Source organism: Tenrec ecaudatus, chromosome 3 (assembly GCF_050624435.1).
Source record: "Tenrec ecaudatus isolate mTenEca1 chromosome 3, mTenEca1.hap1, whole genome shotgun sequence".
Lineage (NCBI taxonomy): Eukaryota > Metazoa > Chordata > Mammalia > Afrosoricida > Tenrecidae > Tenrec > Tenrec ecaudatus.
Window position 1 is genome coordinate 220,058,113 of NC_134532.1, and position 14,300 is coordinate 220,072,412.

Below are 14,300 nucleotides of genomic sequence, written 5' to 3' on the forward strand. Positions count from 1 at the left end.
CCTCATGGGGTGCTTTGGGGGTCACTCTTGGAGTCCCAGGCATGGCATGGGGTAGGCAGTGCTCTGCATGGGGTGCTTTGGGGGTCGCTCTTGGGGTCCTGGGCATGGTGCTGGGTGGACAGTGCTCTGTTGGGTGTTCACGGCCTCTCTGCCCTGCAGGGAGACCAGGATGACAGGTCCTACAGGCAATGCCGGACATCCAGCCCCAGCTCTGCGGGGTCAGTCAGCCTGGGTCGCTACACGCCACCCTCCCGGTCCCCACAGCACTACAGCCGGCCAGGTAAGCCCCCTCCCCTTTTTTGTGCCCCCACCAGGCTCCAGTTCCTGGGAGAGTGGGGGTGGTGGTAGACTAGTGGGTGGGGTGGGGAGGGGCCATGGGCAAAGCCACATTTGAGACCTACCTGGTGTGCAGGGCGGGACGTGGGGGAGGGCAGGGGTTCCAGTCCGTGCAGGCCTGAGTCAGCAGGCAATTGGGCTAGCTAGCGGGAACCCCGAGGTTGTCACCAGGACAGCGATCCCAGGGGAGGGCCTGGTGCTAATGCGCCTGCAACCTCATTGCCTATCTCATTGCTCCCCCCGCTGGCACTGCTGTGTCTCGCTGCCCAAGGCTCCCCCACCCCCACCCCGCAGCCCCCCAGCCAGCCTGGCAAAGCCTTTTTGAGGGGTCTCCACCTGCCCTGGGGGTCCCACTGCAGCCTCTGCAGGAGCCCCTTGATGCCCAGGACAAACTCCTGCTGTGCTGCCTGCCTGGGGCCAGCCCCCAAGGGTACAGAGGTCTTCCCCTCAACTACCTGCCACCTGTACTCTGTCACATGCGCCTCCCCTTACCTGCTGTATGTGCCTGGCACTGATGCTCAGTGGGGTGAGGGAGCAGATGGTGGGAGAAGGAGCCTGTGGGCAAAGGAATGAGCGGGTGATGGGATGATGAGTAACGATGAGTGGGTGAGTGGGTGGGTTGGTGGGTGAGTGAGTGAGTGGGTGAGTGGGTGGGTAAGTGGGTGAGTGGGTGGGTGAGTTAGTGAGTGAGTGGGTGGGTGAGTGGGTGAGCGTGTGGGTGGGTGAGTGGGTGTGCTTGTGGGTGAGTGAGTCTGTGAGTGAGTGGGTGGGTGGGTGGGTGAGTTGAGTGAGTGTGTGGGAAGTAGGAGAGTGGGTGATTGAGTGAGTGGGTGAGTGGGTGAGTAGGTGGGTGGGTAAGTGGGCAAGTGGGTAGGTGAGTTAGTGGGTGAGTGGATGAATAAGTGAGTGAGTGGGTGGGTGAGTAAGTAGGTGAGTGGGTGAGTGAGTGAGTGAGTGAGTGAGTGAGTGAGTGAGTGAGTGAGTGGGTGAGTGAGCAGGGCTTGGGTGGTTGAGCATCAGCTGACTCCATTGGGATCCTCTGGCATCTCCCTTCTGCCCAAGGGCTCCCTGTGGACATGATGTCCTAGGCCCTTTGAGCTGCTCTACCTGACTCGAGAGCCACCACAGAGCCAGGGCTTGAATCTGGGCACCAGACTGATCCCTTTGACCCCAGAGACCCTTGTGAGACCCTGGCCGGGACTACCCTGGTTCTGGAACTCTCTGGGGTTGCCCTCAAGGGCCTGGAGCCACCGCTCCCCCTCCCCTCCTGTGGCCCACCGGTGACCCCCAGGTGCCTCAAAAAGGCGTGTCTTCTGGAGAGGACTCAGAAATGTTCCTAGTGATGCGGGGACTAGGAATATTTTGTGGCTTTGTGGGCTGCCAGCCCGAGGCTCTGACTTGCTCTCCGTTGCCCCCTAGCTGGTACTGTGAGTGTTGGTACCAGCAGCTGCCTCTCCCTGTCCCAACACCCAAGCCCCACCTCCGTGTTCCGACACCATTACATCCCTTACTTCAGAGGTAAGGCTGCGGGCGGGCGTCTGGCGTCTCATCCTGTGTGCTCACTGCCCGTCACCGCATGGCTTTGGAACCTGTTGTCTCGTGCCTGTCCCTACTGTGTCCTGTACGTCTGGCTCTGTGCCCTTGGTGTCTTGGGGATCTAGGTGTGTGTGGGGGTGTGGGGGGCGCTCACTGAGATGCCAGGGAGAAGACCCAGCCTGGGCAGCTTCAGGAGGAGGCCCAGGCAGCTGTGGACCTGCCAACCGTGCCATTGCCCACGTCAAGGACACACGCGTGGCCTTGGGTTCAGGAGGAAGCAGGCGGGTGTGAGGGGGTGTGACTTGCTCTACCACAGAGTCCGTGGAGGTGGGAGTGGGGCCTTGGGGCCCGCGTGGCACCAGGTCCTGGTTCCTCCAGGTGCAGACGGCCCGCCCTTCTCCGCCTGAGTCTGCGTGCTTGCGTGGGCGCGGAGCGTGAGGAGGCAGGGTGATGCCCTGGCCGTCTCTGGGGGCTGTGAAGCCCCTGTCCCAGTCGCTGTGTGAGGGGCAGCAGCCTGCTCTTGCTGCCCCCATTCCTCGGTGTGCACCGCAGTCTCTCCTCTGGCGGGCACCCAGCATCCCAGCACGTGGGGCAGAGATGCCACAGCCGCGGGTCTGGGTTTACTTGGACCCACGGCTGAGGGAGCGACAGACAGGACGCCAAACGGCGTCTGGTCGCACCATGCAGATCTGCACATGAGAGACCTCCATAGGGGTCAAAGAGCCAAGAGGGCACCATGAGGGCTGAGGTGCCTGGCCGCCCACACCGGGTCTTCCCAATCCCCGGGGTCCTGCGAGAGGTGTGCGGTGGGCAATGAAGAGCCCAGAAGGGTGGCTGCTCAGATGGCATCTGTGGATGCCTGGTCAGAGGTACGCAGAGGCCCCTCAGGTGCGTGATGAGCCAGAAAAATGACCCCATCTTCCCTGAAGAAACACCCCAGAAAGCGACTTAGAAGCGAGGACAGAGGCTTCATGACACGCACGCTGGATATGTTCCCAGGAGAAGGATGTCCGGGTGTGCCCTGGGCACTGACATGGGACTCATTGGGCTGGGCCTCACTCCACTCCTCTCCCCTCGGGGGCCGGAGACAAGCCCCCACCCTGTCCCCACCCAGTTCCTTGGTGGTTCGGGGTCCTCCGCATGCCAGCCCCACTCAGACGGACTGGCCCCCAGCCCCATGAGCTCCCATCCAGCCTGTGCACCTCAGACTGGACCCCGGGCCAGGTGCCCCCCCCACCACCACCGGCAGGCCCCATGGACTCTGGCCTGTGTTTGGGCACTGCCCCCCAGGGCCACCTGCTCTACAGCGGGACACAGGTCCAGCTTCCTGGCCACACATCTGTGTGGCAGTTCTGGTGTGGGAGAGGTATGGGTGGCGTGGACCGGCCAGTGTCCCTCCTCCTCACAGGTGTGGGGTCAGTGTCTCCACCCTGTGGGTCTTTGGGGGTAGTGCTCAGGAGCAGGGAGGGGTGAGTGGGTTTGGGCTTGGGTGCAGGTGGTGGGAGAGGAGGGTCCAGGCACACAGCCTGGGGCCCTAGGCCTGCACCCCACCCGCTGGTCCTGCAGGGCACAACCAGCTTCTCGGCCCAGGCTCCAGGACAGGGTCCTGGGTTGGGAGGTAACATTTGCTTCCAGGAGAAGCTCGCCCAGTGGAGGGGCTGCTGGGTGGCATCGCCAGTGTCGTGGGCCTCTGCAGAGGCCCCCACTCAGGAAACCTCCACTTCCCCTCCGATTGGGCCACCCCTGATTGGGTCAGGCCCACCACAAAGTGGGGGTGAGCTGCTCCACTCTCGGTTGGCTTGCCCCTGCCCCGGCCGGGCCACGGGTGTGTCCAGTGGTCCCATGACAGCTGGACACTGAACGGGGAAGACAGAAGAAGTATTGGCACACTTGAACCATGCGTGGGCTGGACTGCTACCAGGGCAAACAGACCTGTCCCGGAAGAAGTATGGCTGAGAGCTCCTTCCAGACCTGGAGGGTGGGACTCGGCCAGGAGAGACCAGTCCTTGGAGAAGGACACCATGCTTGGTCAAGTGGAGGGACAGCCAAGAAGAGGAAGACCCTCGAGGAGACGGACGGACGCTGCGGCTGCCTGGATGGGCTCAGACATGGGACGGTTGTGGGGACGGTGCAGCTCCTGTCAGCATCTCGTCAGTTGTGTGTGTGGTTGCTGTGAGTCTAACCGACTCAATGGCACCGAACAATGACACACCCACTCTGAGGTGGCATGTGGATGCGGTCCCCCAGCCACCGAGGGGCCACACTCAGCGCAGTGGGCACTGAGCTCTGACCTCAACAGGGCCGAGTCCCGCTGTCTGAGTGGTGACCCTCCCCCGAAGCAGAGTGTGACCCCAGCGAGGGAACCACTAGAGCCATGAAGTGCGTCAGGTGGGAGCGGATCGCACCAGCGTGTTCGGGGAGCAATAACCGGGGAGCAAAGGGGTGCGGGGGCAGTGGCCAGCAGCCTGAAGGGTCTATCGGCCTCAGGGACACAAACATGAGTGCACACGGGACCTGGCCTTAGAAGAGATGACTCAGGGGTGCCAGCCAAGTGTCTGACTCTGTACTGTGAGGATGCTCCAGCTCCGCTCCCCCTCCAGGCCCCGGCCCTGGGCACACTGCACCCCAGCTGCATCTGCACACTTCCCAGGACCCAGGGCCAGCCCGCCCAGCCACGCACCTGTTCCCAAGGACTGGCTGGGGGCTTTCTGGGAAGGAGGGCAGAAGGGAGCCCCTGGGAGCAGCACTCAGTGAGGCCCAGCTGCTGACTGAGAGGCGGGGTCAAGTCCACCCAGACTGGGCTCGGAAGAAAGGCCTGAGGACTGGCCTCCGAAGATCAGCTGCCAGATGCCGTGCAGAGTGCAGTCCACCCTAATGCCCACAGGGCTGTGGGCAGGGGCCGTGAGTCACGGTGGATTCATAGGAACTGGGGGCTAGGAAGGGAAGCCGGAGTCTGGGTGAATGTGCTACCTGCCGGATCCAAACACCACCTATGGGGGGCAGGCCTGGTGTGTGCCCCGAGGCAGGGACCACTGTCAGGGAGGCCACAGCGGGTATGGGAGCAGGTGGGTGTATGCCCCGGGGTAGGGTCTCACCGCCAGGGAGCCGGGGCCACCTGTGTGCTGACCAGGACCCCAGCCAACCCTCTGTGCCCTGGGGCAAGGGTTGGATTAGCAATCGGGGTCAGGGTGGGGGGGGCCCTGCCTGACATACTCCCCCCCCCACCTGCCAACCCTCTTCCCACCCCCGCACCCTGCTCCTGACCGTCTGCAGGCAGCGAGAGCGGCCGCAGCACCCCCAGCTTCTCTGGGCCGTCCGACAGCCGGCCGCCCCCGTCCACCTACCAGCAGGCTCCTCGCCACTTCCATGTCCCAGGTAGGGCCCCATGCCCCCTGCCCTGCACCTGCCTTGCCTCGAGCCTCCCGAAACCTCTGGCTGCTCCCCCCAAACCCCGATACTCGAAGCTTATCCCAGTGGACTTGCGCCCACTCCAATCCCCCACCCCAAGCTCCTATTGGGACTCTGACCCTTGTGTATCTGTCCTCAGAGCAGCGGGATCGACCCTCATTCTGGAGTCCCGAGGCCCCTCTGGCCTGCTCTCCTCTTCCTCGGTGGTTGGGCACCTGGGGAGGGTCCTGGCCTGTGTAGGGCAGAGACCAGTGGCCGGCTGTGATGAGGGAGACTGGCTCACCTTGTTCTCCACTCTCTCTCCTTCTCCTCCCCAGACACCGGCGTCAAAGACAACCTCTACCGGAAGCCCCCCATCTATCGGCAGTCTGGTACGGGGGGTGGGGCAGAGGAATTGGCCTCGAGGGGGGGCGCTCCCATTTCTCCTCAATACCCCTGGCCCTTGAGGGGACTGCACCCCCACGCCTGGGGAGCCTGCAGATGATGTACCCCTAGCAGGGGGTTTCCAGGGGGCCTGGCAGCGGCAGCCACCCCCACTCCTGCTCTGGGGGGCTGTCTGGGGCTCCCTGAGGTGGGGAAAAGGGAGCCCAGAACACTGCACCCAGCGAGGCTTGGCTGCTGCGGGGGTCCAGTCCATCAAGGACCTCGGAGGAAAAGCCTGGGAAGGCCCGGAGGAGGGGTCTCTGAGGAGACCCCAGGTCTGCTCTGACACATGGGGCCTTTCCAGGGTGACTGGATTTGGGGAAGGGATGCCCTTCTGAGTGAGGCCAGCTGTGAGCCAGGGTTGCGTGCCTTGGCGCAGGCCCAATGCCAGGACCCAGGGGCTCCCCAGCAGGGAGGACTGGACCTGAGAGGAGCAGCCGGGCAGCATCACCCAGGGCATCAGGCTGGGTATCTGTGGTCCCATCTGCCGCAGGCATGGCCCTTGAGGAATGGAGGGGCTCGTTGCTTGGGGTGGCTCTGCACACACCAGTGGCCTGGTCCTCAGTGAGAAGGGCGCCTTGCACCAGGGCCTGGGGCTGGTCCTCAGCATGGGCATCTCTGGCCCTCTGACTTCCTTCACCGAGGTGACCACCAACCTGGGCAGGTGCACAGGTGCAGAAGGGGTGTAGGTCTCCACCCCTTCTCGGGCTCCTGGCATTTGAGGCTGCAGCAGGTCCTGAGCCTCTGTTTCCTGATCTGTAGCACGGGTGGGAGGAGATCCCCCGGCAGCCCTGATTAGGGTTTCACATCTGACAGAAGAGCTGGGGCTTGACCTGCCCCAAGGTGTGCGGGGGAAAGGTCTGGTGGCCTGTGGGCTGAAGGTGGGTCAGAACTGGTGGTTTTACAGTGGCAGCATGCGCCTCAAGCACCCACTCATAGGGAGCCTTGTGGGGCAGAGGGCTCGTAGTCAGGCTGCTCACAAGGTTGGCAGTTCAAACCCCCCAGCCACTCTGGGAGAAAGAGCAGGCCCTTGGATTCTGTAAAGACAGACAGTTTTGGAGTCCTCACCAGACCCAGGAGTTCTGCCCACCTCTGGGCACTGTGCAGAGGGTGCCTCAGGGCCCACCGGGGATTGGCTGGGCCTGGGATATGGACTGCCTTGAGGGCCGGCCAGGTACCAGTGGAGACCTGCCAGGAGAATTGACCAGCGGTGCGCACAAGGGACGGACCTTCTGGGGTCACTGGAGAGGCAACCACGGGGTGTCCTCACCCCCAACTCTGGCCCAGCAAGAAAGACACCAGCCCCCCAGCAGCCAGCTGGGCAGGGGCCCTGCAGTAGTTTAGGCTCGGTGACCACCTTTCTGGTGTGGCTGTCTAGCCACACCTCCTCCCTGAGACCACACCCCCACGGCCACACCCCCAGCCTTAGGGAGGGAGGTGACAACAGGAAAAGTGGGGAGAGAAGGCATAGAACCCCCCCCACACACACACACACACATCAACAGATAAGAAGTAGTCAGGACTGCAGGGCAGGGGGAGCAGAGGGGGCGGAGCTGCTCTGACCAGATGCTGGGCTGCTGGGCAGTTGAGAGAAAATGGCTACACTTGGGGTGTTTTCTCCCAGAGGGATGGGGCTCCATCAGGGTGCAGAGCTGAGTCTGCTCCGGGGGCAGTGGGGACAGCTAAGGGATGAGGCCGGGCTCCTGGGCTCCTTCCTGGCCCCTGCATGTGCCTGTCGGGAGTGGCCAGTTCCCAGCCCGTAGATGGAGCAGGGGTGAGTGCACCTCCCATGCGGGACCGAGGCCTCAGGAGGGACAGTGACGAGCTGACCACTGGCCTTGAGCTAGCCAGCACTCCCCAGCCCTGGAGACTAGTGGAGTTCCCAGGAGCCTTTGGGGATCCTTAGGGGATGTGGGCTTCCCACCGTCCTCTGCCCCTGTGTGTGCAGGCCCCTCTCAGCACCTCCAGAGCAGGTCCCGGCCCAGGAGGCATTTGCAGTCTGCAGATGAGGTTCAAGCCACAGGCCAAGCCATGGTGTGGAACTGGCCACAATGGGCCCCAGCTCTGGCCATCTGTACCTGCAGCTCTGGGCCTCTGTTCGTGGGGCCTAGCTCGGCCAGTGACAGCTCAAGTCAGGATGTAGGGGTGTCCCCACGGGTTGTGTTCATCCACACCTCTCTGAGACTCTGCTCCCCCACGGGAGCCCTGCTGTGATGCTGACTCCACCCATCTGCCACCCCCCTTCTCCCCCCACCAGCCTAAAGCATGACTGCACACCAGGCCCTTGGGAAGGGTGGATTAGGGGATGACAGTGGCTGAGGATGGAGCAGGGGGATAAAAAGCTGCATGGACACAGATTTGGCAAAAGGCAAAGGGAAGGAGTGAAGGGTGGATGGATGGATGGATGGATAAAGGGAGTGATGGGGGATGGATAGGTGGATGAATGGATAGAAGGAAGGAGGAAGAAATGGGTAGATGGATGATGATGGATAGGTGGAAGGGTGGGTGGATAGATAGGTGGATAGGTGGGTGTGTGAGTGGATAGATGGATGGATGAGTAGGTTGATGGTTGCCTGGATAGGTGGGTGAGTGGATGGATGGGTAGGTGGGTGGATGGATCAGTGAATGGATGGGTGGGTGGCTGGATAGGTGGGTGGATGGATGTATGGATGGATGGATGGATGGATGGATAGATGGATGAATAGGTGGGTGAGTAATAGATGTGTGGGTGGGTGGGTGAATGGGTGGATGGATGGGTGGGTGAAAGTGGATGGGTGGGTGGGTGAATGGATTGGTGAGTGGATAGATGGATAGATGGGTGAAAGGTAGACAGGTGGGTGGATAGATAGGTGGATGGATGGGTGGGTGGGTGGGTTGGTGGGTGGGTGGATGGATGGGTGGATAGGTGGGTGAGTAAATGGATAGGTGGGTGGGTGGGTGGGTAGATGGATGGGTGGCTGGACAGGTGGATGAGTGGGTGGGTGAATGGATGGATGGGTGGATGGATGGGTGAGTGGGTGGGTGGGTGGATGGATGGATAGGTGGGTGAGTGGATGGATGGGTGAGTGGGTGGGTGGGTGGATAGGTGCATGGGTGGATGGATGGATGGGTGGGTGGGTGGGTGGGTGGGTGGATAGGTCAATGGGTGGGTGGATGAATGGATCAGTTCATGGATGGGTGCTGGATAGGTGGGTGGATGGATGGATGGATCGGTGGGTGGATAAGTGAATGGATGGGTGGGTACATAGTTGTATGGGCAGGTGGGTGAATGGATGCATGGGTGAGTAGATGGATGGGTGGATGGATAGATAGATAGTGGATGTATAGATAGTGAATAAGAGGGTAGATGGATGGATTGATAGGTAGATGGGTGGATGGATAGATTGGATGGATGGATGGATGGATGGATGGATGGATGGATGGATGGATAGGTGGGTAGATGGATGGATCAGTGAATAGATGGGTGTGTGTGAGTGGGTGGATGGATGGATGAATGGGTGGTGATGGATGGGTGGGTGGGTGGGTGGATGAGTGAATGGATAGGTGGATGGATGGATGGGTTGATGGATGGGTGGGTGGATATGTGGGTTGGTGGATGGATGGGTTGTTGGACAGGTGTATGGATGAGTAGGTGGGTGGATGGATGGGTGGGTGGAGGGGTGAGTGGGCAGGTGGATGCATAGGTGGGTGGCTGGATTGGTGGGTGGGGGAATGGATAGGTGGGCTGGTGGATGGATGGATGGATGGATGGATGGATGGATGGATGGATGGATGGATATGATAGGTAAATGTGTGGTTGGGTGGATGGTCACTTGAGTGGGTGGTGAATGAGGGTCTGAAATGTGTGCCTGGCAGATAGCGGGTCCTGTTTGAGGTGGGTGTCCAGATAGGAGGGGACTGGCAGGTGGAGTTGGGGATGGGGGAGAGGTAGACAGCTCAGAGGCCCTCACTTTATCTGGATGCTTCTAATGGAGGGTCCCCATGGGACATACATCCTAGGGCTCAGAGAAGCGGCGGTCTTCTCTGGTCACCTAGACTCAGTAGTCTTCACCTCAGATCAGCAAGCCTCAGACTGGCCTCAGTGTCTGCCTGATTTGTCCCCCTGGTCCCTAAACCCACCACAGAGCCCTTTGCCTCATTACCTTATTCACAGGTGTCCTCCTGTGTGATGCTCACAGCGGGGGAAGGGGATCCCTTCACCGGTTCACAGTTAGGGATCTGTGGCTCCGCCCTGTTGAGGAAACCAGTCTGGGGAGTCATGGTTCAGGCTGGGAACCGGAGCCTGTGTGCCCTGCAGCTGCCGGTGCTCTTGGTTTGAGATTGAACTCTGGGCTTGGTGGGCCTGGTAGCTTCTGCCGAGGAAAAGTAGTCAGACTTCAGCTGAGGGCCCCGGGGCCCACCACCAGACTGTGTGCCCTGACCCTGGACTCCAAGGGCTGGGACCCCAGGTCCCCAGTGCCTACCCCATAGTGCTGTGTTCGCAATGTCTGAGGCTGACCCCTGCTCCAGCCCTGGGGCTTCCTCAGGACAGCCATTCTAGAAGCTCCCAGAAGACTGGGTCCTCAGAGCCACGCTTGGGGTGTGATGGGGTGGAGTGGGGCAGTGGTCCTGGCATTCCACATAGCTGCTGACCTCACTGCCACAGAGACACAGCCACATTGACCCTCATGGGCTTTGCTGGCAATCGCTGGCCAGTGTCTGGGCAGCGGACAGCACAGGTCATGCCCCAGAGCCCCCATGGGGCATGGAGAGAGCAGAAGAAGCCATCCTGGGGGGGGGGGTGGAGGTGGAGGTAGCCCCTGAGTGTCTGTCCCCGAGAGCCCCTGCTCAGTCTTCCTTCTGGCTCCACATCAAGGTCTGGTAGCCCAGTCCCCCATATCCAAGCTCTCAGGCCTGGTGTCCATCCTGTCCCTGGTGGCTCAGGAGGCAGGGTGCTCGAGAGGGCTGCGAGGTCTCAGCACCCCACCCACTGCAGGTAAGAGTCCCCACTCTGTGTGTGCAGAGACCCCGTGGGCTTCTGCATCCTCACTGGGTGCATGCAATCAGGTCCGAGCCCTGGGGGCACCAGGCAGGCTGCACTGACCTGAGATGACTGAGAAAGGCCAGTCTTTCCCTCCTGGTCACTCTTGGTTGGTCTTCACGTCCCCTGCCCTGTGAGGAGTCTCCTGGGGTCACACACTGGGCCTGGCAGGCTGAGGCTGGCCAGTTCCATTGGAGTGTGTTCTTCACCTGCTCTGCTCCTGGTCAGTGCCCAGCAGCAAGGCTCATCCACAGCTTGACGGGCTCTGTGTCCTGCAAGTGGCAGGAAGCGGGGTGCAGCACAGAAAGGAAGGGCCTCAAGGTGAGATGGCCCAGGTTTAGTGACCACCTCTGCCTCCCCTCTCCATGGGCAGGGCCCTTCCCCTTCCTGATCCTCCACCTGGCCGGGCGGAGCCTGCTGTCCTGCACCTGAGGTCCCAGCCCGGCGTCATGTGGGTGGGGGCCTCTATGATGTCTGACCAGACGGTGGGATGTGTGTTTGTGAACAGGGTCCATTGACTGCATTGGAAAATGTTTCTCAGCAGCGGGGGTAGGGTGGATGGGGTCTACTTTGCTGGGGGTCTATGTGGTGGCCCTGTGTATGATTTTAGGAAGGGTTTAAGGTACAAGAGCCCCTCCCAGGTGTGTTGCCCAGGGAACTCACTCTTCTGCCTGGTCCCCCCACTCCTGTCTTGGGAAGAGGAGGCTGGGGGGTCTGAAAGCCTCGGGCAGGTGGCCCTGCTATAGTCAGGCTTTCCCTTTCAGGGACCAGGCGACTGGACGGGGAAGATGAAAGTCTCGACCAGGACCTCCGGAAGGTAGTGATGATGGGCAGATCTCACTGGGGTGGTGGGTGCCTCTGGGTGACTCTTCAGGCTCTATTCTCTTGAGTCTGCTCCTCCTGGCTCCATCCATCCTACACCACCCATGAGCCAGCAACCACCCATCCATCCATCTGTCCACTCACCCATCCACTCCACCCATCCATTCATCCATCCAGTATTCATCCACCCATCCATCTATCCATCCACCCATCAGCCAGCATCCACCCATCCATCCATCCATCCACTCATCCACCCATCAGCCAGCATCCACCCATTCATCCATCCACTCATCCATCCATCCATCCACTCATCCATCCATCCACTCATCCATCCATCCATCCACTCATCCATCCATCCATCCACTCATCCATCCATCCATCCATCCATCCATCCACTCATCCATCCACCCATCCATCTACTCCTCTACCCATCAGCCAGCATTCATCCACCCACCCATCCATCCACCCACCCACCCACTCATCCATCCATCCACCCATCCAATCATCCATCCATTCATCCATCCACTCATCCATCCATCTACTGATTCACCCATCCATCCACTCACTCATCCAAGCATGCATGCATCCATCCATCTATCCATTCATCCATCCACCCACCCATCCATCCATTTATCCATCCACCCATCCAATACCCATCCACCTATCCATCCATCATCCATCCATCCAGTATCCATCCACCCACCTATCCATCATCCTTCCATCCACCCATCATACATATATATTCATCCACCCACTCATCCATCCACTCATCCATCCATCCACCCACCCATCCATCCATTCATCCATGAACTCGTCCATCCATCCTTCCACCCATCCAGGATCCATCCACCTATCCATCTATCATCCACCCATCCATCCAGTATCCATCCATCCACCCAGCCATCCTTCCATCCACCCACCCACCTTCCACCTGTTATTCCTCTGCTCACTGCCCATTCATCCATTGATCACCCATCTCTCCATCCATCTATCATCAGCCCAACCTCCAGCCATCGGCCTTTTGACTTGACTATGGCCACAGCCACCATCACCTGCAGCATCTGCTCCATGTGCTGACACCCAGGGCTTATGACACCTGTTCTAGGAACAGTGACAGTCAGTCACCTTTAATCAGACATACAGTGACTCCGAGTGTCCGAGGAGAGCTGTGCCCCTCATCCACCACACTGTCCCCCATGCTTTGCCCCACTGAGACCTCTTCACAGCCACATGGACACCCACAGGCTGTCAGTGGCTGTACGTGAAGAACCCTGGCTGGGCGCAGACCAGGTCTCTCTGCCGCATGGAAGACAGGGATTCTCCCCAGAGTCACCCTGCCCCGACTGAACAGCTGCAGACTCACGAAGCCCCCTACCTACTCCGGGGGACCAGAGCAGAACTCCACCCTGTAGATTCTCAATGGCTGATGGTTCAGAACTGGACAGCCAAACTTGTCTTCTGAAGTGCCTGCAGGCAGATTTGAACTTGCAGCATTCCAGAGAGGGCTGGAAGGCTTGCCTGCAGCTCCAGGACACCCCTGTTCTGGAAGCTACCTTGGACGTGACCCCTGTCCAGTAACCGGTGCAAGCTTGCATCTGTGTGAATGCACTGCATCCAGGGCTGCTTCCCGGCAGAGCTATGAGGGACTGGGGAGGTGGGGGGTCTGTCATCTGGTCTCGCCTGGGATCCTGGCTTGAAGCTGCCACCTGTCTGCCCATGCAATGCTAAGGAGGCCCAGTAGAACTTCAGGACCAGAGGGACTAGGAAGAAAGGCCTGGAGACCCACCCTGAAAACCAGCCACCGTAGAGAGCCTTGTGACCACAGGCCATCACGAGGGTCACAACATCTCAAGTGGGGGGCTGGGAGGGGCAGCGAAACAGATCTGGGCTCCCTAGGGCTTGCTCACATTGGGCTGCTCACCACAACGCCAGCAGTTCAAAACCACCAGCGGCTCTTTGGGAGAAAGATGGGGCTTTCTACTCCCATAAAGACCGACAGTCCTGGAACCCCCTGGGGCAGTTCTGCCCTGTCCCACGGGGTCACTATGGGTCAGCATTAGCCGGGAGGCACTGAGGGAGGGAGCAAGCGGATTCTCTGGTCTCTGAGGGGAACAGGAAGTGGGGCAGCATCCTGGCCGGTCCTGCTGACCTCACTTTGACTACCCCATTGGGCCTCTATCAAGCAGGGTGGCACCCCCGCACCCTCGGATGCCAGGGACACCCCCTCGCTCAATGCACAGTGGGCTCTCCATCTCGGGCCAGCTTGTGGTCTAGCAGGCCTGGGTGGTGTCCCCAGTAGGACCTCTGACCCACTGGGCACATGTGTCTCCTCTGCAGAAGCCCAGCTGGCTGATCCTCAGGGGGGACATGGACACCAGGACGAACTCCCCTGACTTGGACAGCTGCTCCCTGTCCCTCAGCAGTGGGCCAGACAGAGACCTGCCCCAGAATGCACCGAGCCTCAGCCTCTGCTCACGTGAGTGGTTCTTATGAACACGGAGCCCAGGTCCGGTCCAAATGGCCCCACCACCCCAGCGAGCGAGCGAGGGGATGGGCGACCCAGTGACAACATACCCAACTGGATCCTGGGCCCACCTCAGCCCATAGGGGCTCCTTGCTACTCTCCTCCGGCCCACCAGCTGGTCCCCTGGAGCCTAGCTAGACCTAGAGCCCCCGGCTCCCTCACTCCAGTGGGCGGGTGGGGATCATAGGGGAGAAAGCCAGTTTCTTGGTCGCCTCCCTTCCGGAGCACTGT

General features: G+C 60.6%; 1 protein-coding gene across 1 annotated transcript in view; it reads left to right on the forward strand.

Annotated features, from left to right (window-relative positions):
- ABLIM2 (actin binding LIM protein family member 2) overlaps window positions 1-14,300 on the forward strand; it is a 63,797-nt gene that overhangs the window by 31,621 nt on the left and 17,876 nt on the right. Inside the window, exons 10-15 of the mRNA XM_075544652.1 lie at window positions 160-280; window positions 1,756-1,854; window positions 5,146-5,247; window positions 5,598-5,651; window positions 11,488-11,540; window positions 13,883-14,021. Of these exons, the coding sequence (XP_075400767.1) occupies window positions 160-280; window positions 1,756-1,854; window positions 5,146-5,247; window positions 5,598-5,651; window positions 11,488-11,540; window positions 13,883-14,021 (568 nt within the window). The remainder of the gene's footprint in view (window positions 1-159; window positions 281-1,755; window positions 1,855-5,145; window positions 5,248-5,597; window positions 5,652-11,487; window positions 11,541-13,882; window positions 14,022-14,300) is intronic.